Genomic DNA, 27,940 nt, shown 5'->3' on the forward strand with positions numbered 1-27,940 from the left:
AAAAAAAAAAAAAAAAAAAAAAAAAAAAAAAAAAAAAAAAAAAAAAAAAATATATATATATATATATATATGTAGATACGTTTTTTATTTGTGGAAGATAAGATTGGAGAGCATCAAAGGTGGAGGAAAAGAGAAAGGGTTGAGAGTCACCAATGGAGTTTCACTGCCATGGCTGACATAGAATCAACCAATCCCCACATCAAAAAATGCTTCCCATTTCTGTAATTTTCAATAACCCACAAGGGCATTTCCCTTCCCATTCTTCTCCTTCTTCCTATTCCTCGTTCTTTCCGCAGTCCCCTACAACGGACCCACACCAAATTCTGTTTCTTAACCATTTTGATTAAGGGTAGAGATTAGATTAAGATTAAGATTAAGATTAAGATTAGATTAATTTACCTTTAGGGAAGAAAAGGAAGGAAGGAATGAAGCCCTCATTTCGTTTCTCTTTTGATGATGAGGGAAACCAGTTCAAATCGTGAGACTCTGATGTTGACAAATTTCAGGTCACTTCCTTAGACCTTCGATTTTGTTTGTATTTCATGGAGATTTCTTATCTACAATCTCTCTCTAAAACAGGGCTTTCTATCTTTTCATCTAACCTTTGCTGTTTCGTTTCCCGGAGACAGATTGGCTCAGTAGATCGAAATCTCTGCTGTTTTTCTTCAACTCCATGACGATCTAAACCCTCCTGTTTTCATGGCCTTCTTCTTCTTCTTCTGTTTCCTATCGTTCTGGATATGCTTTGCTTCTGTTTTTCATTTCCCTTTGTCTTTGATGGAGGGAGTGCGATGAGATTCTCGGTCTTCGTTGATTGTTCAATCCGAAGCAGATTCTTCAAGGGATGTTCGATTGAGGTAATTTTGTTCTCTTCTTTTACCTGCTGATTGAATCGATGGGTTCTTGTGTTCTGATCGTTTGATTGGTTCTGTTCTGTGGTTTAGCTCTGATAACTGTTGGGTGCTTGTTGGCTTCATCATGCATTTGCTTTTGCACTGAATTCTTGGATTCTGATAGCTAATATTTGGTTTGCTCTGTTGGATTGACTTTTGTAGACTTCCATATTTGTCTTGAGTTGTGTCCTCATAAACCGAGCTGACTTCTCTCGACCCTTGCTTCCTCTCCTTCTTTCAGAACTGGTCGAGAGAGATTAACCCGCACCATATACATTTTCTAACCTTCGAACCGAAACCCCCTTAGATGGAATTTCAGAACCTGAACAACTCAGTTGAGAGCTCCGCTGTCTTTGGAGGTTCAGGCTTGTGCTGGGGAGTCGAAAGCATCGACCTCCATGAGAGTGGTGAGGACTTCCTTGGGAATCTCAGAGTTCCTGTTCTTCAGCTCCCATATCAGATTGGTCTGCTTTTGTCCATTTTCTGCTAAATCGAATGGTCTTTTCTTTTAAACTTCTGATCAGTTAAAGGAGGTGTTATTTGGAGTTCATCTTCAAGTGTTCATCTGAGCTTCCATTTTTTGAGCTCACAGGTTATAGTGCTGATATCTTTGAGCTGAGGTTCAAGTGAGTGAATTGTGATGGAAATCTTTTCTTGTAAATCACTTTAGAGTGGATCTTTGAAGGCCAATGATTGTGGATTTGGGTGAGTTTGATGAAGTCTACTCTGCTCAACTTTTTTGTGGGTGAGATCCTACCTCGGTTGGAGAGGAGAATGAAACATTCCTTATAAGTGTGTGAAAGCCTCTCCTTAATAGACGCATTTTAGAAACTTTGAGGGGAAGCTCGAACGGAGAAGCCCAAAGAGGACAATATCGGCTAGCGGTGGGCTTGGACTGTTACACTAACTTTACGTAACATGAGCTCCACTGTTTTTGTTTTTGTGCCTAATCGACTTTGCATTAGAAAACTATAGACTGGTCTTCGTTCAATGCCTTTGAATTCAATATGTCTATGATTTTCAGGAATGGGGACTAAAGTGCAGTGCAAGAGTTCCTTGCCAGGATTTTACCCAATGAGGGATCTTAACAATGATTCTAACAGTCATAACTGGCACCTATTTTATGGTGAAAGATCCTTCTCAACTGCACAATATCACAAGGTCGTCTCGCCAATGGCTTGCGCAAATGGATATCGAGGCGATGATAAAGATGTAGTGAAGCAAAAAATGCTTGAACATGAGGCCGTTTTCAAAAATCAGGTACATTTCTTTTTATATCTGATCTTGCAGTTTGGTTCATGAACTCATCGGGGTCTAGCTCTAACCCAGATATTATGTCTTCTGTCGAACTTCAGGTGTTCGAACTACACCGCCTGTACAGAAAACAAAGAGATTTAATGAATAAAATCAAATCCACAGAACTCGGTAGAAACTGTTTAGCTGTAGATTCATTGCTCTTCTCGAGCCCTTTGATGTCTAAAGTTACTTCGAGACGAAATCTGCCATGTTTTCCTGTTGCGAATTCGTCTAGTACCAGGTTTTCTATTTCAGGCATTGAAGAAGATCATTCTTCTTTGATTTCTGTAAAAGGCAATAGCCAGAATCCTTGTTTCTTTCCATCACAAAATGGAAGTACAGTGAAGAACTTGCAGGTTCTCGAGTCCAGACCGACAAAGTTCGGAAGAAAACTGTTAGATCTTCAGCTTCCTGCCGAGGAGTACATCGATAGTGAAGATGGGGAACAAGTCCATGATGGAAATGTACCTGACATATTAAGTCACAATCACAACGAGGATCAAAAGATTGATATTGAGAGGGATGTCACTGACTTAAACGAACCCATTCAACTTGTAGAAACCAATGCTTCAGCTTATGTTGATCCTCTAGGTTCTGCTTCTTGTCATGGGGAGATTCTATGTCCCAATCCATCTTCAGGGCCAAATTCAGGCCTTCAAAATTTGCAGAGGAAAAGTTCATGGCCTGTTTCTTCTCAGCCTATGGAAAGTTTACTCGGTAAAGTTCATGAAGCTCCACCTTTTCATTCAACAGATAACGGTAGGACAGATCAGTCAAGGGAGGGGCAGGTCTTTGGTTTGCAGTTTACCAAAAGATGCCCCGAGATTAAGGGCGAACCACCGTGTTCCTTCGTCACTTCTTGTGCATCCGCTCCACGTCAAAATGCTCCTGATCTTAGCAAGTCCTGGTCTAACTCCTATTCAACTGCACAAGCTCAGCAATGTATCCAGAGGAATTTTCATTCCCCGTTTCATGGCGTGGAGAGTTCTGGAGAAAGATGGCTTCTTAGTAATCGTTCCGAACTCAATAAAGGTTCCGATAGCGAATTATCGTACTATAACAGGGTCTTTCTTGGGTTTTCATCTGAGTACAAGGAAGAAGTAGGCCGTCCCTCTTCTGTCGGTTATAGCTATCGGATGCAGGGTAATGGTAACAATGAAGCTCCCAAAGACTTAAGTCCTTCCATGTCATTGAAACTCCTCAAGGATTCTAATTATATGAACATGAAGGGTCCAAAAGAGAGAGGTTTTAACATGGTGTTTCCAAATAATTCATCTGGTCAAGCAGGACTGGCGGTTTGGGAAAATTGTGCATTGTTACCTTGGCTCAGAGGTACAACTGGTGGAAGCACTGGAACTACTAATAAAAATTCTCATTCGTTTCGTAATGACATTTTCAACGAAGAGTTTGAATCGGACAGGTCTTCTAAGAATCGAAAACTACTTATAAGATCGACGTCTGAGGAATTGCAGGATCCCAAGAAAGCAATGTGTTCTCTTACTCGACCCTCGGTCCCATGTGAAACCAAAGAAAGCAGGGAATGTAGAGTTCTTGATATCAACTTGCCGTGTGATCCTTCGGTTGCTGAATCAGACAATGAGCCCACGGAGAAACTGAATGAAGCAAAAGTTTCCAGTTTTGGACTTATTGATTTGAACTTGAGTATAAGTGAAGATGAAGAATCTTCGAGACCAACGCCAAAATCGACTGTCAGAATGCGGGGAGAGATAGATTTGGAAGCCCCTGCGATTTCCGAGACTGAGGATACTGTTCCTGCTGAAGAAATTATAGAAACAGAGCACGAGTTAGCTTCGAAACCTCACTGCAAAGCCATAAACCAAGAAGATGTGCTCATAGCGATAGCAGCAGAGGCAATGGTTTCCATTTCCTCAGCTGTTGGTCACATCTACTTGGAGGATGCAACTTGCAGTGCAGCACAAGATTCTTCGCACAATCCCCTTAATTGTTTGGTGGAGATGGCTTTCTTATGTTCAAATGGTTATGAAAGCGAGTCTCAAGCGGTGGAATCTTCTTTAGAAGGGATGGACACCTTTGAGTCCATGACATTGGAACTGATAGAAACCAAGGCAGAAGAATATTTGCCTAAATCGTCCTCGGTTCCGGGACATATAACAATAATAGAAGACACAGCTAATTTGCTGCAAAACCGTCCTCAAAGAGGCCAGTCTAGAAGAGGCAGGCAACGGAGGGACTTCCAAAGGGACATTCTTCCTGGCCTTGCTTCTCTATCAAGACAAGAAGTTACAGAAGATGTCAATACATTTGGAGGGCTAATGAAAGCAATGGGTCATGTGTGGACTCCAGGCTTGACCAAGAGGAACTCGTTGAGAAACGCTGCCTCTGGCAGGGGAAGGCGGCGATCAGTGGTCAGCCCCTCCCCACAGTCAACTGAGAATCTTCCACTGCTGCCTCAGCCTAGTAACGCTGAGATAGGACTCGACAAAAGGAGCCTGACAGGATGGGGGAAGACAACTCGACGGCCCCGCCGACAAAGAGTCCAGGCTGGTAATCTTGCAGCTATTGCTTTTGTTTAGAGATAGTGTTGAGAGTCATCAATTTCTTGAATGGACTGTCAAATTCCCCATTGTAAATTTTCAGCTTAAATCCTTGACCTCACATGTTTATCTCTGCTGTTTGACAACTCTATACCATATCATAAGATAAGTGGATAGTTTAGCCAATGTATATCTCTCTCTTAGATTACACTGATGGATCTACTGGTGTTAGATTCTTCCATACCTAGCTGGGTTTCTTTTTTCATTTTTTTAAAAAAATATTAGATATATTGAGATATGCTCGAGTTACTGTAAACTGTAAACGGAAGGTCGACTTACCTTTGCATCATTGATTTGTTCTTTGGGGGAAGATGTTGATGATCTTCAGGAAAGAATACCCTCCACAGATGGTATCAGTAGGGACCTGATAAACTTATCTACCTTGTCGACACGATAGAACGGCTTGGAATAAGCCATTATTCCATTGAATCTCAAGGTTTGTACTCTTTTGAGATTGATTATGCTCGGAAACCCGGGGAGTCGAGGAATAAGAACAATGAAGGTGATCTAAACTATAGAATAAGATGACGAATCGTTGTATTCTGAATAAGAACTCGTATCATACGATGAACAATGTGGCTGTACATTATTAACTTCTTCCTGAGAAAATCTCTGAAAGTTATCTATATATCTATGTGTATCCTTTGTTTGAGAGTGAGAGGCATCTCCAGCTCCAAATCTGTAAGCTTTCTTACCAAGCTGAATTACACTGTATGCAGGAACCTTTTTCAGCCCTGTACACTTCATCATCGACCTAACTTTCCGAAACTCGTTCCATTCTCCCCCTTCTGCGTATATATTTGATAACAATGTATAATATCCAGTATCATCTGTCTGAATGTTCAACAGTTCGCTTCGGATGTTCTTAGCTATGTCCAATCTCTGGTGAATTCGGCAACCATTTAGCAGAGAACCCCAGATGCTAGCACGTGCTGGAAATGGCATTGATTTGATTATTTTGTATGCTCCATCAAGGTCACCTGCACGACTAAGAAGATCGACTATGCAAGCAAAGTGTTCGATTTTGGGCTCAATTCCATACTCCCGAACGGAGCTGAAGAAGAGCATCCCTTCCTTTACACAACCAGCATGACTACAAGCTGAAAGAACATTCATGACAGTAACATCATTAGGTTTAATTCCTGTTTCAAGCATTTTCGAAAAGAGGAAGATAACCTCACTAATCTGACCATGCACACCATAGCTGGAAAGAAGAGTGCTCCATGACACTAGGCTCCTCTCCGACATATTGTCGAAAACTCGCCTCGCCGTTTGGAGGTCTCCACACTTTGCATACATGTCAACTAGAGCTGTTTCAATATAAAGATCTTTTCTAACACCAAAGGTGATAACCTTGTGGTGGATCCATTTCCCTTTCTCTAGAAAACCCAAATGGGTGCAGGCTTGAATCACACTAACGAAGGCAACATCCCCAATCTCGAGACAGGTCAAATACATTAGATCAAATAAACTGATAGCTTTAGTCGAGTAACCATTCTGAGATAACCCACAGATCATAGAATTCCATGTCACAACACCTTTTGGTTCCATCTTATCAAATATCATGTATGCTAAGTCTACAAAGCCACATTTTGAGTACATATCTATTAGTGCATTCAGAACATATTCATCCATGAAAGGCCTCTTGATAACATGACCATGTATTTGCAGTCCCAGTTGAAACATACCTTCATTTCCAGAAGCAGAAAGAGAGCTCGCCAGGCTGAACGAGTCGGGCATAAGCCCTTGTTTCTGCATCCTCACAAAGATAACAAGCGCCTCCTTCAACAACCCCTTTTGAGCATAAACCGAAATGAGCGTATTCCAAACGACAATCCCTCTCCCTCCAACTTCATGAAGTATCTTCTCACAGTGATCGTGTTTTGCAGCCCCGGCGTACAGTTCGAGCAAAGTCGGTCCTAGACAATCAAGGTTAGTGTCTAATTCGTTCTTTATGACAACACAATGAACAGATTTCCCTTCTCTCAGAAGACCCAAATTAGTACAAGAACGTAGAATAACCATCATAGTCACAGAATTTGGTTCAACATCAGTGTTTCGCATCGAAGCGAACACAGCTAATGCTTCCTGGAAGTAACCACCTTGGTTATAGCTGGAGATCATTGCAGTCCAAGTAGAAGTGCTATGGTGAGTAACATTCTCAAATAAAATCTCTGCACTGTGTAAGCTACCACATTTAGCATACATAAAAATCAACGAACTATCCAAAGACCTATCACTTGCAATTCCCATTCTCAAGATATAGCCATGAACAGACATTGCCAGCCTCAAAACTCCCAATTCACCACAAGCCTCAGCCACAGTGAGTATCAAAACAGAATCCGGTGCCACACCTTCAGAAACCATACAACGAAAAGTATCCAAACCTTCAATTATCTTTCCATTCCCAACATTACACGAAATAACAGAACTCCAAGACACCAAATCTCTCAGTGGCATTTCATCAAACACCTTGCAAGCACTGTCTAAGTACCCCAACTCCCCGTACATACTAAGCAACGAGGTTTCCACAACAGGATCCATATCAAACCCAGATTTGATAACCCTTCCATGAACCCTTTCACCAACACTCAGATCGCCAAACCCAGAACAAGCTCTCAAAACGGACGGGAATGTGTAGGCATTGAACTGAATTTGTTGGCAGAACATTTGGTGATAGAGATTAATGGCTTCCTCGTAAGAGCCGCTCCAGACATGGGATTTAAGAAGCACGCCCCACATGAAGGAATCGGGAGAGTGGAAGGTGCGGAAGACGGATTTTGAAGCTTGAAGATCGCCCATTTGGGAATATGATTCGATGAGCTTTGTGGAAGCAAGTGCGTCTTTATGAAGGGCAGTAACGAGGAGGTGGGCATGGAGTTGAGTGAGCGTTCTCAAGGTGGTGCTGCACTTAAACAAGGGCATATAGAGCCCCATTTTGCACAATCCCTTCTTCTTCTATTTCTCCGCCGGTCGCCAGCTACAGCCTAAACGGATGAGCACCTTTCGCCGCCGTCGGCGGAGGATTTATTTTTCCTTTCATAACCTTTTTCCGCCCCTCGAACGACTCTTTTTTTTTCTTATTTTTTATATCATATAAATTATAAGAAAAAATATATTTTTTTTTCTTACATTTCTCAAAAAAAAAAAAAAAAAAATCTAACCATTTTGTTTTAAGTTTTATTTATCACAATTTATAATTAGTAGTTAGACAGGGGTGTTTTTGGAGTAACCTTGTTACCACTCTTTCAAATCCATTAATATGAAATTTTTAATATATTTTATATCTTTTTATTTAGCTCGGGTCAACTTGAAGGTTTTGTCTACGAACTTGAAACCGAACCAATTCAGTTCGGGTTCAGAAAAATGAATCCAACCCTACCCGAAATGCTAATCCAACCCAACTCTTATAGTTCGGGTTGGGTTGGTCCGAGATGTCGGTTGTCGGGTTGAATGTACACCCCTACTAGTATCAACAAATATTTTTTCTTTAGGTCTTTTTTTTTTCCCTCCCACTCTACGTGGCTTCCTCTTTTTTGGTTCGGTTTTCCTTTTTTTCCTCTCATTTTTGCTCGAGGGCAATCTCATAGGCTTCGTGAACCCAATGTCAATCTTATATCTTGCAACACTTTCCTATCATCTCAACGTTTCAAATCTAAAATCTCGAAATTGTCCATCAACCCAGATAAAAGCAATAGATACAAAGGTGCATCGAGAAGTTATTAAACAAGAGCAAGTTTTTTAGTGTTCGAACTGAAAACGATCTATGAATAGACTAATGTAGCTATATTTGTCACCATCATAATCTTCAAGTTAAAGATTATGAGCATTCATAAGCTGAGTTTAACCTAATTGAGACATTAAAAACAGCTTTTCTTTTGATATATAAAGTATACTTTAATTTTCGAACGATTATTTTTATTTATGTTATTTCATCTCCTTTATTAAAGCAACATTTAAATCCAACTAAAATAACATGTAAATAAATAAATAAATAAATAAATAAATAAAGCATTTCAATATAAATAATATTTTGTAAACATATTTATAATTTTAAATAAGATTAAATCATGTCAGCAGCTTTAGGGATTGCATGCAGCAGGCAGCAGCTTTTAGGGGTTTCTATTTCCAGCTTCCATGTCCACTTTCAGTTTCAGGCATCAAAACAAAAGCCTTGTTAAAAATCTGCCTTCTTTTTTGTTCTTTTTATGACTTTTCTTAAGGGAAATTACTGACTACTACTCACTTTGTTTCCCTTTTTATTTTTTACCACACTGTCAAACTTGTTTCACTGTTCAGTAATAACATCAATTTGCAGTTCCAATTGCATGGATACAACTGGAACAGCAACAACCGGTTCATCTTTAAACTCATCTCACCTCCAAACAATAGACAACAACGACTCAACTAGTTAAGATGACATTTTAATAGAAGATCGAGACCGAGAACTATTATCTTAGGACAATAAATAGAGATCACGACCCTTAAGAAAAGAAAAAAGTATGTATAAACTACTGATAAACGGCATGCATAAAGATTTCACCACCACAATCATACATCAAAACTTCTAGCATCACGACACAATAGTAAACGTCTAAACCATCCACTTCCAAAGCTACATACATAAAGGTTTCATTTTATTTCTGTATGCATAAGAAACAAATAATTTCCTTGAAAAACGATCCTAGTTAGTTGAGCTATGTTTTATTCAGTAGAAGAACGATTCAAAATCTAAACACATTCAAAATGTGTTATAATAATAATTTACAAAAATTTTGAACCCCACCTAACCAAAATTCATGAAACAAACCCTTTAACCAACAACCCAACTTTCATCATAAACAATGGCAATTAAACACGTTTAATTCACTTACAATCCATCCATACATGGTAGGCTCCCCCAATGAGTTGAATGAAAATATAGGAGACATAACCGACACCCGTTCTGGTATGTACAAATTCAAGCATGCATAGAAACGACCATACATGTATATAACCATCCCCCATTTGGCTTTTTGGGCCAATTACGTACAAAAAGACCCCATCTTCCCCTATACATGAAATATTATTCAATGTGATGGTCACACTCTGGTTGTTCTTTTAAACCGGTAGATATGTGATGAAACTATGATTATTTTTGTTTCTCTATTTTAATTCTATATCCAACGGTGTAAAATTATCAACCATATCGTGCCAATCAAAAAAATAATTTTATGTATAGAGATAAGTGAAGGAGTTCATACCACAATTGGTGTGTTGATGAGTAGTAGTGGGTCATGTTCTACGCATCATGCCGGGCGGCACAATATCGCCTAGCAAGCCCTCGTCGGAAGCAACTTGAGGCTGTGAGTTTGTTGGTTCTTGTTGCTCCAACGACAACGCATTGGATGATGATGATGCTGCTGCAGTGGACAAGTGCTGTGAGTGGTGGTCACGGGCAGTGGGAGTGTCATTATTATTATTGTTTCTGGGCGGCGGCTGAGTTTCAGGGTAATAAATCTGTGCGCCTTGAGATGAAAATTGAGACCCAAAAGCAGCTTTGTGCGCCATGTTAAATCCACCTCGAGGGAATCCAATGGTGTGATGACAGTGTTGCCCTTCATATGTTGTTATCACAACGCTTGGATCTTCAGATGACCGTTCTACCCTTTTCTTCACTGTGCATTTGCTGTTCGTGCACCTATAGTAACTCCTGAAATAATTACACCCTTTGTTATGGAATATTATTAGACTAAATATGTGTTTATCAACTCTTAAAATTACACATTAAAAAAAAAATCAAAATTTTAATAATTTATTAAACATGAAATTGAAAAAAAAGTTAGAAAACTAAACTCAAGTTAAGACAACTTATATATAATAGTTCCGTTCACAAGCTAACGAAAATAGTAATCAATTTGTAATGGTTTAATCTGACAAAGACGAGACATATGAATTTGTATGTATCTACCTACTTATGTACCTTTCTTTGTTATATATGAATACAAACACATAAAATTAAGCTTTTTAATCTTCATCCCACTTTCTTAGTCGATTAAGATAATATCATTCAACCTCGAGTTATAACCCGTGGATCCGAAGTTATGGCTAAGTTACCCTAACATAATCATTGAGTATGTTTTTTTTTTGGAAATGTGAATTTATGTATAGAACAAAATAGGTAGAAAATAGATGTCAATATATATATATATATATATAATCAGAAGTAGGATCATATAGATTACCTACCTAGGAAATGGACTGTACTTGACAGCCTTTTGGCCATATTTCCTCCAGCGGTAGCCGTCTTCAAGATGATCAACTTCGCTTTTAGTCATGAATGCAAATCGTGGCTGCCGTATTCGCTTTTGCCCCTTCTTTTTGACCTTCTGCCTACAAAATATTTCACCTACATTTGTGAAGTAAAAGCAAATTCTTGAAAATCAAACCAATTCTGTTCTAAAACATAGTATTTCCCTCATCAATGTAATATTTCACACTAAACTCGAATACCCAAATGTTCGAATTATAAATTTCTTATAATTCGAGGTATCACAACAAACTCGATTCGAAAGCCAGAAGTTCGAATTTACCGGCCTCAAAAGAATCTAAATATGCAATTAGTAACATAATAATAAAATTGGAAAAGGGGAAAACAAGGTGCATTTCATTAAGCACAAAACAAAAACCATTAACTCAGTGATTATGATGTAATTAGAGAAGAGCAAACGATCCATCATTTCAAAGAACCCACAAAGAATTAGGTAACGACAGACCCAGATGGACCAGAAAGAGAGAAAAATTAAAATAAAATGTTTTTATTTAAGTATTATCAAATCATCCATGGTAAGTACATGCAGTAAAATAATAATAAAAAAAAATAAAAGATATTTCTTATTTTTTTTTATTTAACAGATTTAACGAAGCGCAAAAAAAGAATTAGAGAGAAGGGGAATGGCATTCCCGCCGCAATAACGGCGATGTTGGAGGACTAGTTTCTAAAAACTGCAAAACGGTCCCTATATTTTAATGTATTCACATTCAATAGCCCCTGCTTTTATCGAATTTACGAAACTACCTCCCCAACTTGCAGGATGGGGTTTCAAGCAACGAGTACTTGCACTCTCGCCTAATTTCGTGTGCTCTTCTCGAATCGAAACCAAAATACAGCAAATTACCAGAAACCAAAACCGCATGAAATTATTCGAAAACGGTTATTCCGATTAACTTTACACTAAAATTCGAAGACTCTGCGATTTTAATTTATTTTAGGGCAAAGAGAGAGAAAGCAGAAGTTAATCTCGCCATTAAAGTTGCAGAACGAAAACAACGATGATGAAGTAATGAAGATACTGTTAATCGATCAGAACTCACGGAATCTCAGGCAGTTTCTCCGGCGGTTCTCCGCTAGAGCTGGAAGACATTGAAGGATTCGACGCGACTGGAACAGGAGCATCAGGACTCTGTAATCCGCCGGTTTCATCGACGGCCAGCGCGGAGGTTCCAGGCAAATCAGGCTTGTCGTCGAGGAATCGAGTAGGTTGAGCATCGTGGGAGAGGAAATTCCAGCCGAATTCTGTGAGGACGGCGGAATCTCTATCGGCGGGAAAGAAGTAAAAAGAATCGGCGGAGGGGAGTGCGTTGGTCCAAACAGTAGAGGAATCGGCGGTGGAGAAACTCGGCGGAGAATCAGGATTGTGAGAAAGATCCATGATCGGAATCGGAGGGGAACTGAAATCAGAGGAGAGAATTAGGGTTTGTGTGGAGAATGGTACGTTACAGATTACAGAAATGGAAAGGACGCGTAGTTTTGTGAACTTTTTGAAAGGTTTTCGAAAGCTATGTCCCCTCAATATACAGTTCCATCCAGAGAAAGAGAAGCTTAGAAGGGGGACATGGAAGGAGCGTGGGCCCCACTCTCCCTCCCTTTTTAAATTATTTAATTAATCCTAATTAATTAAAAAAATTAGCACCAAGTATCAAAAGTGAATATTAATTAAATTTTAATTCATATTCTACCCAACTTTTCATTCGTTCATATACTTCTAATCATAAACGAAACCTTATAATGATTCTATCGATTCTCGTAAAGAAAAAACAGATTAATTAAGACTATTCGAATAAACACGGACTGTACTAATTAGGGTTATGAAATTTTTTGGGCACGGATAAATTAAACTATATTCCCGTACCAATTAGGGTTGTGAATTTTCCGTTCACGAGCAGTATAGAATTTGTAGTAGGTAAAAACTATTCAAATGAACACGGATAAATTAAACGTTATTCGTGTACTAATTAGAGTTATGAATTTTCAGTTCACGGGTATGAAAATTATTTAGTTAGACACGGATAATTAAAAGATATTCTCGTACTAATTAGGGTTATGAATTTTCGGCTTAAAATAATTAAATATGAATTAAATTTATGACTTAATTTTAATTAAATTTATAATAATATTTTTTAAAATAAAAAATTACCCAAAAAAAAAAGGTTAAATAATGCCGCTTTCCGACAGAGAGGAACGCCATGTTTTTCTGCACCATCACGTAATTTACCTTTTATTTTTTTAATTCGCTTTTATTTTTTTAATATTAATTATTTTATTAATTTTATTAATTTATTTACGTCGCCACGCAAACTTCCAACCTCTCTCTCTCTTCTTTCTCTCTCATTGTATTTAATTTTACTTAATGCAATGTTTCCCTTTTTTTTTTGTATTATTTATAAATCAATCCTTTTATATCGAAAATCGAAATAAATAAATAAAATTTAAAATCAATAATATATTATCGAATCTCGAGCATCTCAAATATGTTTTTAGTTTGCTCAACGCTAATCAAATGTAGTCATTCGATTCAACCCGACAAGTTAAATAGATATCTTTAACGTTCGCTCGTATCTTTTTTAGTTTGCACTATATGAACCGAACGTAATCATTCGACCATGGTTTAGGGTTTAGCTAGTCTCTTGTATACCGAGAACGACATCTAATGTCTAATTGTGCAATCCAACTACACAAGATCGATTGAAACCCAGATGATAGTGACAACATGATGACCCGTTAGACAGTGACTGGTCCGTGTGAGTGCTAGCACGTCCTCTTTTGGATGTCACGATGTTGACACATTAAAGGCTATACATATCCTATAAACCGTATGAAGTGACTTTCTTCGTAGCTACAAATACATCAGTTATCATACTCATTTGTTACTCACCTCGACTAAATTTCACTCCGTATATAATTTACCTGATGGGTTTTAACCCGTGCACTTACACGACCACATTTATCCCAACTACGCCTATCATCGGTAACTAATACATCGAGTATTTTATATATATATTAACGAAAGGACTTACCATCGTTATCAATTAATATGTACTTATCGATGATTTGCATTAATGTTGAATAAGATTTAAATTAGTAGGAATAAAATATTAAATTTACTATAATTTTAAAATTTTATTTTATTGAATTTTTTCTATTTAGATGATTATATCATCTAATTGTATCAAGGTTTAGAGTTAAGTTTAAAAAAACGATTTTTTTTTTTGCTTTGGAGTACGAGTATCAATACCAAATAGAGACGTACACTTAACTTGCCGGGAATCTCCTCATTAGCTACATGTGGTCCAAGATAAAGATGGATTATATTCTCTATCTCCGACCCCGCTTCCACATCTCACCTTTATCTATCTATCTATCTATCTATCTATATCTATCTATATATATATTGTCAGACATGATATGCCTCAGAATGTACTATAGGGGGATACGACTAGTTGTCAACTTTTCCCTACCCAAGGTTATATATTGTGAGCCGTTGTTATTTCTCTCTTGCTTTCTTATATAACGTCTCTTTCAAAAATCTCTTTTTTGAAAATCTTTCTGCCCTCGTTTTCTAAAACCTTCTCTTAAAATCGAGACCAGAGACTCGAGCATACGTCACTTGGTCGTAAGCGACGCAAGAACGAATTGACTTAGCTCACTTGTCATTGGAAAGTGAGTGCCGCATAATCGCAAGTTCACTGCCATCAAAAGTGCGATTGTAACAAGTGGTATTATATATATATATATATTTATTTATTTATTGTAACGTTGTAATATTAAAATTTAAATTTTAGAAATTGAAATAAAAGGAGGGAATGGAGATGGAGAAGGGTTCGCGTCTCGGTCCCGCCCTATAAGGACAATTTGGTAATTTACTTGTAATATAATTAATTTAAAAATAGTATTTACACAAAATAATAGAAAATACATATAATTAATTAATGCAGATAGATCATAGGATTTATATAGCTCTTAACGAGTGGTTGAAAAATTATTAAGGGGTTGTTTTGGGTTCCAAATTATTATTATTTAATAATTGAAAACTGTTGAAAATTAAATAAAAATCAATTTATCTTGGGGCCACCAATAAAACTTTTAATTTATTAATTTTTTTTTATTTTCATTCAATATATAAAACGATTTTTTTAATAAATAATATAATTTTTTTTAATGTTTTCCTTGCATATAGATTTTGAATTTAAGAATTTAAAATGTTAAATTAAAATATGTATACTATAATATATTAAAAATTATACGATATTATAAAATAATAATTATACGAAATTTTGAATAGGCTCATAATAGTTTATATTCAACTTAATATTTAATAATTAATAAGTAATTAGTTCTATAATTTATAATATTTAAATCAATTTCTTTGGATAAACACAATTTTGAATATATATTGTTAAAATTGATTTTTTTCAATAATTGAGTGATTTTAAAAATTTTAAAATCGTATTAAAAATCATCCCGACATAATTAAATAAGATTTTATTTTATTTTATTTATTTATTTATTATTATTATTATTATTTAATTAATGAGCTAACTTGATTCTAAAGCAAAAATGTCATTTTCACCCCCACACCCCAAACATTTGCTTTTTACACTACCAACCCAACCAACCATTTCCTTCCTCCATATTATATATATATATATATAATTCTAATTCAAAATATATAAATATAATTGAAATTAAATTAAATTTTAAATATATATAATCATAATAATTTTAATTCTACGTACCCTTGTATTCTTATATCTCTTGGTCGTGTAATTTTAAGTCATTTAAAAAAAAAATTAAAATTATTTTTAAAAATTGAATAAAGCGTACCTTATTCGGTTCAAAAAGCTCTCTTACTATATATTTCATATTTTGCTATAGCTTCAAAAAACGTCTCTCATTAATTACAATGTCGAGTTGTTCCTTCCTCACTTGTCCTCTTACCTAAAAACCTACCACGACGTATGACCTACTTTCCTTTTTCCATTTTTACCCAAACAAACGGACTCTAAATGTTTTAGAATCTCACAAAAATAGAATTTTTAGCAAGTTTTACCTACGATAATTGAGAAAAATCTCTCACCCAAAACCCTATCGTTGCAAAATTTATACCGAATAATTACAACCTTGTCCTCGATTTTTTTTTCCTTCTACGGTAATGAGATATCAGAGAGCGAAAATAATTTTATTTTGGTTCAATAGTGTGAGATCTCATATCAATTGGAGAGAGAACAAAACATTTCTTATAAGAGTGTGGAAATCTCTACTGATCAAATATATTTTAAAACCTCTAAAAAGACAATATTTACTAGCGGTGGAGATGAGCTGTTACAAATAGTTACGAGCGTAAATGAACGAACTAGAGATAGATATAAAACTAAACCATGGCGGAGAGTGCCCTACCCTAACCCTAACCTAAACTCTAGTTGACATTTATATTAAAATTTGGTGGGGCCTACCTAAAGGCATTCAAGGACACGTGTTGTATTATAAGGACGGGCCCACATTGTCAATTCAAGAGATTTTGGAGATTTTCAACTTTTGGTAAGTGGAGGGAAAGCAACAGACCAATGCCCATTGCCCACAGACAAAATATCTCCCTTCGCTTATTATCATGACTTTTTAAACCCCTAAATAAATAAAAATAATAATAATAAATAAATATAGTTTCCTTTAAATTTTTTAATATAGTATAGAATTTTTAATAGATTATTATTATTTTTAAAATAAATACATAGAGATCTATTAGAAAGTTCAGGAATCTATTAGACAGTTTTAAAATTTTATAGACCAAATAAATATAACCGAAAGTTCGATTAATTTAATATTAATAAGTCAAAAGACAAAACCTAATATTCTCTATAAATTCAAATTAATTTAATGAACATGGGCCTCTTTTTGGGCTTTTAAACTTGGGCTAAGCCCATTACCATAGAATCATTGCCACATAAATTAAGAATTTTTCAAATTAGTTTAAAAATAAATAAATATTTTTAAAAAAACCATTCAGTCTTTCAATTTTGATATTTTTAAATTCACAAATTTATTAAATACAAAAGAATAGTTTATAGACTCGATAGATGCAAACGTCAAAATCTAGACTAAACTTATAATTTAACTCTCATTTATTGTGTCTTCCTGTGTCCCTAATATGATCACGTGGAAACTGTGTCGTTGAGGTATAGTGATATACATTCTCACATGCATGCTCGATAGTACAAACGTCATCTAGTAAATAAAATATGTCAACATAAACATAGTTCAACCATAATTGATATACATTCGTTCTTTCTTGTGCGCCACATTTGTTGTACTAAAATAATAATAATAACTAGGTAAGGCATAGACTCGAGTAAAGTATCAGACTACGTAGGTTACTACGACAACAAAAGAAAAAGCATCAAACTGTAACATTAACCTTCTTTCGGATACTCGGACTTCTAAGAAGCCAAGAAATTCTTGAACCATTGAACCGAGTCCTTGGAATATCTCCTTCCGCTTATCCCTGTAATCAACATAGTTCAACCATAATTGATATATATTCCTTATTTTTCGTGCTCCACATTTGTTGTACTAACATAATAATAATAACAACTAGATATCAAACTACGTAGGTTAACTCGAAAAAGTTCTTGATGAACATGGACCCAACAACAACAACAACAACAACAAAAACAAAAGCGTATCGTTAACCTTCTTTTAGATACTCGGACTTCTAAGAAGCCAAGAAATTCTTGAACCATTGAACCGAGTCTTTCGGGTATCTCTTCAGCTTATCCCGATAATCAACATAGTATAGGCCAAACCTTGAAGTGAAACCAGCTGCCCACTCCCAATTATCCAACAGAGACCAAACAAAATACCCTTTCACATTGCAGCCATCTTCCCTACAGTGCATATAACAACAAGATTGCATGACAGAAAGAAACTGACCAGACAAGCAAAATCACCATTGACACTGAAGAAGAAGAACTCACTTAATGGCAGCCAGAAGGCTCGTTAAGTAGCCATCGTGGTATCTGATCCTCTTTTCATCCTTCAACGCTTCTTTAATTGGTTTAAATGGGTTATTTGGATCGTCCATCCCTGTTGTAACACCCATTAACAGCGAGTCAGATCATTACTTTTTGTCAAAAAAAATTTGAGCTTAAAGCCGAGTGTTACCATTTTCTGTGATGATCACGAGTGGGTTTCCATAGTTGTTCTTGATGTAATTCATTAAACTTCGCATCCCACGAGGAACTATGTATAACCATATAGAACTTGCCTGCAAGTTCATGGAAAAGATTTGAAATCGATTAGAATCTATGTTCTTGTCTTTTGGTTTTTGCTAAAGATAAGAACAGAACCGTACCCTTTCTGCAATGGTTTTCAGGCCCTTGAATGCTGCATAAACAAGAACACAGAACCAGGGGAGAGTATTAAAAAGGGTAAACTTCAAATTCATTCTGATTCTGATATGAGTAAGTTATTCAAATGAGTTGATGTTTAGAATGAGAGTTCTTACGAACGGTGAAGGCACCAGAATCAGCAATGGTGTCATTCAGGACAACCCCAATAATGCTTGTGTGGTTATGATAAGCGTAAAATGTGGTGTAATGATTTATACCAACAAAATCCAGAGACCCTTTCACCAAAGCCGCCTGCGGCTGTGAAAACCTCGGCAGCCGCTCTCCAGCTCTGCTTCTCATGGAGGTCGGATAGTCACCAAAGATCAACGGGTTGAGAAACCTGAAAGTGAATGAACTTAGATCCCAATATGACAGAAATTGGGGGAAACTGATAAGAATTTGTTATGAATCATCACCATCCAAGCTGAAAATCTTGAGCTCGTTGAGCAGCTGCAATGTCCTCGGTGGAATTCGAACCTGGTTCGAACCAGATAACATCAAGCGAGATCCCAAGCACTCCCCTCTGTCTCCTCTGCAAATAAAACCCCCAAAATTTCACACCATTTTGATGAAAATGTTCCACAATCTCAAACAATTTCGTTAGGGTTCTTACCTTGTACTTTCTTCTGTAAATATCAGAGACGGTGGCGTGAGAGAGAAGAACATTGTGCGCAACAATGTAAGGCTCAGTAGCAGAGTTTCCACTCCGACACAGAAAATGGAGAAGAATGGAGCAGCGCCCCGGCGCCTGGAGACCGACATCATAGCCCTGAGTAGCGAATGTATGCGGTTCGTTGAAGGTGATCCAATGCTTCACTCGATCGCCGAACCTCTGGAAGCACGTCTCGGCGAAAATCGCGAAATCATTTCTGCAATTTCCAAGTTACGAATTGAAATGGATACAGAAAAGGATCGGGATGGGGATGAAGATTAGGGTTTAGGGATTTACATGATCTGGGGGCTGAGCCAGCCATTGTATTTGTCTTCCAGAGCTTGCGGAAGGTCCCAGTGATAGAGAGTGACATAGGGTTCGATTCCTGGTTGAAGAGAGTGTTGGAGGATTCAAAAACCATTGAATTTGAATGAGATTGAAAGTATGGGGAAATGGGTGTTGAAGAAGAAGATGAAGTTGAATGAGATTGAAAGTATGAGGAAATGGGTGTTGAAGAAGAAGATGAAGAACATTCATACCGTTGGCTAACAAAGCATTGATGAAATTGTTGTAATGATCAACTCCAGCTTCGTTGATCTCTCCACTTCCATCTTCACACAACCAAATTCACATCACACCTTATTTCTTTGTTTCCGCAATGAATTCATAATTCCTCAAAAAATTTCTTTAAAATTCCCACCAAAATTTAACCCACTAACTTTTAGAGCGACTCTCCACGATCTCATGGCTTTGCTTTCGATTCCCAAAAGGGTTCATAACAATCGTCTCCCCTTAATTGAGGCTCGACCTCATACCAATGAAGAGAGTATTATATCATTCCCTAAATTAGGGGATGTCCGACTTTCAAAGTACGCCTCCCTTAATCGAGGCTCGACCTCATACCAATGAAGAGAGTATTATTTGATTATAGACCCATGATCATTCCCTAGATTAGCCAATGTGGGACTTTCATCATCCAACACCTCCCCTCGAACAAAGTACGCCTCCCCCTAATTGAGGCTCGACTCCTTTTATTTTGAAGTCCTTTGTTCGACATTTGAGAATTTACCAATCTATTGACACGACTAAGTTTAGGGCATGTGATACCATGTTAGATGAACACGACTCTCCACAATGCTATAATATTGTCCACTTTGAGTATAAGTTCTCATGACTTTACTTTGGGCTTCCCCCAAAAGGCCTCGTACCAAGAGAGTATTATATAAGTTCTCATGGCTTTGCTTTGAGCTTCCCAAAATGTCTCATACCCATGAAAGATTATTATTTGATTATAAACAAGTTCGTACTTTCATTGTCCAATAAATTTAAAAAAAAAAAAAAAAAAAATTAAAATGTAATTTAGTTTTTTCTTATAAACTAATTATAAAATAAGAAGGGGAGAGAGAGAGAATTACTTGGGAAGATTCGAGACCAGGCAATGGAGAATCGGTAGGCATCCATACCCATATCCTTCATCAGTTTAATATCTTCCTGTTTCCATTATTATTATTTTTTATTTATTTTCTTAATTCTTCTAAATAACATTTAATAATTTAAATTATTAAGAAAATACGGTTACCGGATAACGGTGGTACTGGTCCACTGCCACATCTGCATTGCTAAAATCAACTACCTTTCCTGCACCATTTCATAAATAATATAATTACAAAAATTTAAACTTTTAAAATATTATACTAAATTTTACACACACAAAAAAAAAAAAAAAACTTAAATATTAAGATTTATTTTTATTTAATTTTCCCAATATTTTCTTTAAAATGAATAAAAAATAATTACCAAATGAATGGGAAAATTTGTCCCAAACTGTGGGTCCCCTTCCGTCCTCCTTCACGGCTCCTTCGAACTGTGTTCACATACATATATATATTAATTTCAAATTTATAATAGCATATTATTTACGATAAGTAAATAAATAAATAAAGGAACCTGAAAAGCAGAGGATGCAGTTCCGAAAACAAATCCGCTCGGAAAACCGCTTCTGGTAATCTGCGCGGAACAAATCTGAAACCCTAACACCACCATTACCACTGCCAAACCGACGCCAACGGCGGCGCCTCTTCCTCCGGCAACCATCGCGGCAAGATTTAGGAATTCGAATAGTCGAGATTTGGTGTATGCCTCGGAGAAGTGAAAGAAAAAAGCAGAGAAAGAGAGAGAAAGTGGAGAGAATTTGAAGAAGTGGAGAGAGAATGTGAAATGGAAGGGCGCGAAGAAGTCGGTAGTGACGGTGGCGACGGTGGTGAAAGGGCGTCAAAAAGAAAAGAATCGGCCGCCTTTTTAAAATCGGGAGCACTACAGCCTTTATGTGGAAATCCAACTCAGGACAAGTCCCTCAGTTCACACGCCTTCCATTCATTTTATATATTTTTTTTCCCTTTTTTTTTAGTTTTTAATTTTTTAATTTTTTTTGCTGGGTTGGGAAGTTTTCAATTTTTTTTAAGTATTATTTATCCACAATTTATAATTATTCGAACACAATCTTAGATAAAATATATTAAAAGTTCACAAACAAACATGATCTATAATTATTCACATGAAAATAAATAAATAAAAAATAACAAGCGAAAATTATAACATATTAAACATTGTCATAAAACTGAAGAGAGTTAAATATGGACCGGCGTTTCTTAGTAATGGGTTAAAGTAAGAAAAAAAATATAAGGATTGATTATCAAATTAAACAAACAATAAAAATGATTGATTTAAATATATTGTATATAACAAAAAAAAAATACTATAATATATTTTAATGATATAGTGGACTGTTGCATAACATATTAAAAAATAATATAAAAAAAATTAATGAAGAGAGTTAAATACCGACATATCTTATTAATGGGTTAAATAGAAAAATAATCAAATTAAATAAATAATAAAAATGATTATGATATATAACAAAAAAAAATTATAAAATATTTTAATGGCATATTAAAAAATAATGTAAAAAAATTAAACAAAATAATAAAAAAATATTAAATTTGGAGGTCTATAAATTTTGAAAAAAATTAAAATATCAAAGGTTAAGTTTATAATTTTAGAAAGCTTAAAATTTCGGAAAGATTTACATAATTAAATAGAAAAAATTCAAAATATTATTAAAAAAATCGAACAAAAAAAATTAATGTTTGAGAATATTACGTCATCTAATTTGTACACGTCATGGACAAAAGTCCAGGTGGGCAATGACTCCACTCCATCTGGAAGGGAAAAATTTCTGGGTTTCCCTGTCATCTTCTGCCACGTTGGCACTCGCATGTATTGCGCGTGAGATTATCATTTGTTCCTCTCCTTCACAAACGCCCACTAAAATAACAATATTAATAATAATAAATTCAAATCACAAATCATGTATGACAATTCGAGAGTGTTCTACACGTACAGCTAATGGTGGATGACACGCTTTATTTTAGCTCACGTGCCAACCATTTATTTTTTAAATTTTAAATTAATAACAAATTTATAGTATTTAGTTTATAAACTTCAAATAAATAAATAATATATACATATATAATAAATCTTTGATGGATTGGACATTTTTTCAAAAAATTAATGAACTTAATTTTTTAATATATCAAGTTGTATATTTCTTTATTAATTAATTTTATTTTTTAAATAAATATATAGTTTAGTTTTATATAATTAAGTTGGAATATCTTTTTCATATTACAAAAATTAAAAAATAAAATCATACCTTGAGGGGAATGTGAAGAAGAGTAGAAGGAACGAGTTGTACACTTTCGTATCAATTCTTTTCCAACACTCTTACGTCCTTTCCTCTTACTGCGCTCTTCTTTGAGGTCAATTAAACGAGAAAAATGCTTGATATGGAAGTAGACTCAAATTCGAACAGGGTTAAGATCGATTAGGACTCGAGCCCAACCGACCATACCCAAGATTCAATTGGGCCACGAGGAAGCAAAATTATGGTGCAAAAGCCAACTTGGTCACCTCGGACAAGGTCAAAGAGATTGAGACCTAAGTGGCTCAATTTCTTCCCAACGGTTCTTCAAGTGTGTCACCTCTAGCCCGAAAAACTTTGAGAGGTCAAGTCCAACTACTTTGAGTCCAATTATAGAGGAAGAAAATATATAAAAAACTCAATCGAGGCAAGTGCCAGTCGAATGCATACTATCAAATCAAAACTAGGGGTGTACATTCAACTCGACAACCCGAACCAACCCAACCCAAACTACAAGGGTTGGGTTGGGTTGGATTAGCATTCAGTTCGGTTTGGGTTCGTGGGCAAAACCCTCGAGTTGACCCAAGCCAAATTCAAATAATATAAAATATATTAAGAACTCTTTGTACTCGAGTGAGTTTCAAAAGTCATTGTTAGCTGAACATAGCTCTCCATAATGGTACGATACTGTCCACTTTGAGCATAAAGTCTCGTGGTTTTGCTTTAGCCTTTTCCAAAAGATCTCATTCCTATAGAAATAATATTCATTGATTATAAACGCACCATCATTCCCTAAATTAGTCAATGTGGGACTTTCATCCAACAATTATGTAAAGAACGTGCAAATCAAACATATACACCCCGAGCAAATTTGTTTTATAATTTAGGTCAAAATAATACCTACTTTAATTTCACACAATATTTTAATTTAATAATATTATAATTCATTATTTTCCAATATTTATTAAGAACCATTTGAATGTTAAAGGTTCAATGATGGGTGGGTTTGATGATTTATTTGATTATTAACGAAAAAATGTAATAATAAAACCAAAGAAACATATGTAACAACATGTTATAAATTAAAATAAATGCTTAGAATAATTATTTGGTCTGCCAATATTAAATAAATTTATTAGCATCTAAATAAATTAATTTCATCAAATAATCCAAATATTAGGAATTTCTTAAATTACTATTAATTAATTATAATTAACGAGCGTAATTTATTTGTGTTCATAATTTAGGGGTGGACCTTAATTGATAGCCCAAAGGTTCCCGCCGTTCTGGGCCGACGATTAAGTAAAGTTCTCTCTTAAATATCAATTAATTGAAATTTCCAAACCCAAATTCGCAGCTGCTAGTTGAGAAATGGAAGACGAAGAAGATCCACCACTTGCTGTTGAGATCGGCGAAACGATTACGGCTGCCGAGCGGCATGAAGATGATGGTGTTTCTGTCGGCGTTACTGTTATCACCGGATATCTTGGAGCTGGAAAATCCACCGTAAATTAGCCTATGAATATTTTCCACTTACTTATCGCTTGAATTTTCTTTGCACTCATCGAATTTGAGCTATAGAATGATGTTTTTTTGTTTTTTGTTTCTTGTTTGGTTGTATTTAGCTGGTTAATTACATATTGAACTCGCAACACGGCAAGAGAATCGCTGTTATACTGAATGAGTTTGGTGAGGAGATTGGAGTGGAGAGAGCGATGATAAATGAAGGTGATGGTGGGGCGTTGGTTGAGGAATGGGTCGAATTAGCAAACGGATGTATTTGTTGCACTGTCAAGCATAGCCTGGTTCAAGCCTTGGAGCAACTCGTGCAGAGAAAAGAAAGGTATTCTATTATTATTATTACATCGGATTTCTATGGAGCTTTTGTGAAAAATACGTTGATGATTCAGTCATTCTCGCTTGTATCTAGGCTCGATCATATTTTGTTGGAAACTACGGGGTTAGCCAATCCTGCTCCACTTGCTTCGGTACTTTGGCTGGACGATCAGTTGGAATCATCGGTCAAGCTTGATTCAATTATTACAGTCAGTTCTTAGTTCTAATTTCTTCACTGCTTGAGTTAGCTTCGCCAGTTTTATTGTTGATTACGGATTATAGTTTGCGAATGTTTGTGAATTTCATGCTATAGTTCTCGAGTAAGTTCTACGATGCGCCATATTTGCTGTTTAACTGAGATTAATCTTCCTCTTAATTCGAGTGTAAGTTCTATGTTGTGGATTATTGAAAGGAGTAGTCCCATATTGGCTAATTAAGAGGAAGATCATGAGTTTACTTATAAGTAAGGAACACTATCTCCATTGGTATGAGGCTTTTTGGGGAAACCAAAAGCAAGCCATGAGAGCTTATGCTCAAAGTGGACAACATCATACCATTGTAGAGGTTCGTGGTTCCTAACAAACTACATAATTATAATTGGCGAATGTTTGTGATTTCATGCTATTGTTCTTGAGTGTAAGTTCTATGATGCGTCATATTTGATGTTTAATTGAGATTAAGATAGCCATTGAAGCTTAAGTTTTCCCCTCGTAGTCAGGCTAAGTGTATGCCTTTCGTCTTTACGTAGATGTCTAATTCTCTTTCTCCTTCCTGTCCATGTGTGGATGCATGATGTAGGAAATGCTTGAATGCTTAGAGTTAGTTTGATATTCTTTTTCTTATAATCTAAAAGTTTCACCCAATGTAACTCTTTTTTTTTTCCTTTGGATGAATTCGTGCTAGTAGGTTGTGGATGCGAAAAACCTTCATTTTCAGTTAAATGAGCACCGAAGTTCATCATCCTTTCCCGAAGCATTTTATCAAATTGCATTTGCGGTAATAATCTTAGTTCATTTATGGTTTTTGCAATTTTGTACTCGGTACTATTAACTATGTCTAGCGTTGCATCTTATGCAAAGCTGCGGGGATCCTCATTATTTATCATTTTTCATCCATTATTACTTCGTATTTTCTTTTGTGTTGATTCCTTCTCTTTTGCTATATGGTTTCTCAATAATTGTTCAGTGTGTACTTAAGAAGGTTGTGAATTTGTTCTCCATCATAGGATACCATTATTCTTAACAAGGTCGACCTGGTCACTTCAGAACGTGGTGACGGTGCATTGGAGGACCTGGAGTTCGAAATACGTAACATTAATTCCCTTGCCAAAATCATTCACTCTGTTCGGTGTCAAGTTGACCTGTCTCTGATACTAAATTGCAATGCCTATAATGCTGCTGTAAGTCATGAACTTATTTTTATCACCCAGTTAATTTTCTATTTCTGGACCAGTCCTGATCTGATACTATTTAGGTTTTTTACCGTTTAGAATACAGCTCATTTAGAAGAATTGTTGAAAGAAAGCCGTTCACTATCGACTAAGGATCTTCATGATACCGGTGTTCGAACCTTATGCATTAGTTATCATGACAAAGTCGACCTGGATAAGGTAGCATTCTGAAACTCTGGTAGCTATTTGACCTTTATTAAAAACTAACAGACTCAAGGACCAACTAATTTCTAGAGACAAATTGTGTATTTCCATTAAAAACTGCGTGGTTCCATTCGACTTCTGCATCTTGGAGTTCTGCGATGTTGGTTTGGTGTATCATCTATGTTGTTACTTGTGCTGAATTCTTGTAACATCCTGATCATGGATTTGGTGGATTACTCTAGTTTAAGTTTCTTATGCATTTAAACTTTCCATGACCTGAAGTGTGTCTACAACTAAGAGGAAGGGTGAAAATGTGGTTTGTCAAAAGTAACATTAAATCTTGTCAAGATTGATCTATTACTGTTTAGTTATACATTTCTGTTTAACCTGAAAATCCATTGAAGTAATAAAATTGTGAACTTGGATCAATTTAACTAAGTATTTAACTTTAAAGGTGATTATATCGATCACCCATCTCTACTATGAACATGAGAATTGAAGTAGGTACAACTCAAAAAAGAAAGGAACATAAAGTATTTCGAGACGAATGGGTTTGTATGTGCTGTTCTCATCCCTGCCTTATCTTCCAACAGGTTCGTTCTTGGCTCGAGGAGATACTTTGGGATAGAAAAGGTGGCATGGATGTCTATCGTTGCAAAGGAGTCTTAAGCATAAAAAATTCTGATCAACTACATACTTTGCAGGTAGATTATGTGTTTAAGATTACCTGGTCTAAATGTTCATTAGGACTATATTTGTATTTGTTTAAAAGAATTGATAATGACAGTTAGAAACATTAGTTCGTCTTGACAGGGTTCATCATCCTTTGGCATGATCATTTGTGATGTTAATTTGATTTCCATAAATTCCTTTCGGGTTTTGAACACGGTCGAGTTACTTTTCTTATCAACAGCAAGGACGTTGTTTGGGCTGTCAGTCATTGACTGGGAAACTCTTTAGTTACAGCTTAAAGTTAGGACTAGGCACCACATCTTGATGATGCAGGTCTTATATATATGATTATGACCATTGCATCATCTACTTCTCAATCCATTCATTCCATACAACAGACTTATTTTTTCATGTCAATGACCGACTGAGCATTGGCAGGCGGTGAGGGAATTATACGAAATCGTTCCTACTCGCCAATGGAATAACGGAGAAAGTCAGATGAACAAGATAGTCTTCATAGGTAAAAGATATACAAAATTATCCACTCTTATTCCTCATGAATCTTGATGCTGCAAATACTTAATTGTTTTCTTGAAACGTATACGTCCTCTATAATGCAGGTCGTAATCTGAGCGAGGATGTTCTTAGCGAAACGTTTAGAGCATGTGCAGTCTCCTAAGTTTTGTAGCTTTACCAGTTGTTGGATTACATGGGAAAACAAAGCAAGGTGCGTATTGTAGAAGTGCTTGTGCATGAATCACTTATTGTACTGATTTCAAAGTGCTTTTGTGGGCATTTCTTAAACTTTAACTATAAGGAAAAGGAGAATGTGGAGTTTCTTTTGTAGGTAAATCTTGGAGATTTGTGCAATAGTTGTTTTTAGTTTAATCCTATATAACAATTGGACACTCCCTTGTCTCGAACGTCTCGGGACTAAATGCACATATTCTTAAAAATTCGGGACTAAAATGTCAATTCTTCCGAAAATCTTTGATCTCTTATTCGCTGCTTTGTTGT

The 27,940-nt window shown here is 36.0% G+C and overlaps 5 protein-coding genes across 10 annotated transcripts; 2 read left to right on the plus strand and 3 right to left on the minus strand.

Moving 5' to 3' along the window:
- Positions 1–422: 422 nt before the first annotated feature.
- Positions 423–4,948, plus strand: LOC111462625. 2 transcript variants are annotated; one of them, XM_023106276.1, is made up of 5 exons: positions 423–506; positions 580–857; positions 1,135–1,300; positions 1,918–2,153; positions 2,249–4,948. In XM_023106276.1, exons 3-5 carry the CDS (start codon positions 1,201–1,203, stop codon positions 4,742–4,744), a joined length of 2,832 nt encoding a protein of 943 aa, XP_022962044.1. In that variant the 5' UTR covers positions 423–506; positions 580–857; positions 1,135–1,200; the 3' UTR covers positions 4,745–4,948. The 2 variants fall into 2 exon arrangements, with proteins under 2 accessions (XP_022962044.1, XP_022962045.1); XM_023106277.1 differs by lacking the exon at positions 1,135–1,300 and having other exon boundaries at positions 442–857.
- A 120-nt stretch (positions 4,949–5,068) lies between these two features.
- Positions 5,069–7,828, minus strand: LOC111462626 (putative pentatricopeptide repeat-containing protein At1g69350, mitochondrial). Of its 2 annotated transcripts, XM_023106279.1 has the most exons (2): positions 5,956–7,828; positions 5,069–5,865 (listed from the first exon to the last, which is right to left on the minus strand). In XM_023106279.1, exons 1-2 carry the CDS (start codon positions 7,700–7,702, stop codon positions 5,273–5,275), a joined length of 2,340 nt encoding a protein of 779 aa, XP_022962047.1. In that variant the 5' UTR covers positions 7,703–7,828; the 3' UTR covers positions 5,069–5,272. The 2 variants fall into 2 exon arrangements, with proteins under 2 accessions (XP_022962047.1, XP_022962046.1); XM_023106278.1 differs by having other exon boundaries at positions 5,069–7,828.
- A 1,002-nt stretch (positions 7,829–8,830) lies between these two features.
- LOC111462394 (probable WRKY transcription factor 57) lies at positions 8,831–12,596 on the minus strand. Of its 2 annotated transcripts, XM_023105935.1 has the most exons (4): positions 12,119–12,596; positions 10,994–11,137; positions 10,009–10,457; positions 8,831–9,144 (listed from the first exon to the last, which is right to left on the minus strand). In XM_023105935.1, exons 1-3 carry the CDS (start codon positions 12,454–12,456, stop codon positions 10,040–10,042), a joined length of 900 nt encoding a protein of 299 aa, XP_022961703.1. In that variant the 5' UTR covers positions 12,457–12,596; the 3' UTR covers positions 8,831–9,144; positions 10,009–10,039. The 2 variants fall into 2 exon arrangements, with proteins under 2 accessions (XP_022961703.1, XP_022961702.1); XM_023105934.1 differs by lacking the exon at positions 8,831–9,144 and having other exon boundaries at positions 9,511–10,457.
- A 4,659-nt stretch (positions 12,597–17,255) lies between these two features.
- Positions 17,256–21,494, minus strand: LOC111462687 (beta-glucosidase 40-like). 3 transcript variants are annotated; one of them, XR_002713773.1, is made up of 15 exons: positions 21,069–21,494; positions 20,919–20,985; positions 20,701–20,759; positions 20,537–20,612; positions 19,661–19,732; positions 19,419–19,506; positions 19,083–19,338; positions 18,886–19,001; positions 18,586–18,809; positions 18,433–18,464; positions 18,243–18,345; positions 18,056–18,164; positions 17,772–17,965; positions 17,407–17,582; positions 17,256–17,374 (listed from the first exon to the last, which is right to left on the minus strand). XR_002713773.1 is itself a non-coding variant. In XM_023106380.1 (14 exons), the coding sequence occupies exons 1-13, from the start codon at positions 21,213–21,215 to the stop codon at positions 17,794–17,796; spliced, it is 1,521 nt and encodes a 506-aa protein (XP_022962148.1). In that variant the 5' UTR covers positions 21,216–21,494; the 3' UTR covers positions 17,289–17,582; positions 17,772–17,793. The 3 variants fall into 3 exon arrangements, 2 of the variants coding, with proteins under 2 accessions (XP_022962148.1, XP_022962149.1); XM_023106380.1 differs by having other exon boundaries at positions 17,289–17,582; XM_023106381.1 differs by having other exon boundaries at positions 17,289–17,651.
- A 2,571-nt stretch (positions 21,495–24,065) lies between these two features.
- On the plus strand, positions 24,066–27,903 carry LOC111462688 (COBW domain-containing protein 1). Its single transcript, XM_023106382.1, has 9 exons — positions 24,066–24,327; positions 24,447–24,664; positions 24,752–24,866; positions 25,564–25,653; positions 25,883–26,056; positions 26,147–26,266; positions 26,845–26,955; positions 27,362–27,443; positions 27,544–27,903. Exons 1-9 carry the CDS (start codon positions 24,193–24,195, stop codon positions 27,600–27,602), a joined length of 1,104 nt encoding a protein of 367 aa, XP_022962150.1. The 5' UTR covers positions 24,066–24,192; the 3' UTR covers positions 27,603–27,903.
- The last annotated feature ends 37 nt before the right edge of the window (positions 27,904–27,940 follow it).

Source organism: Cucurbita moschata, unplaced genomic scaffold (genome assembly GCF_002738365.1).
Source record: "Cucurbita moschata cultivar Rifu unplaced genomic scaffold, Cmos_1.0 Cmo_Scf00027, whole genome shotgun sequence".
NCBI lineage: Eukaryota > Viridiplantae > Streptophyta > Magnoliopsida > Cucurbitales > Cucurbitaceae > Cucurbita > Cucurbita moschata.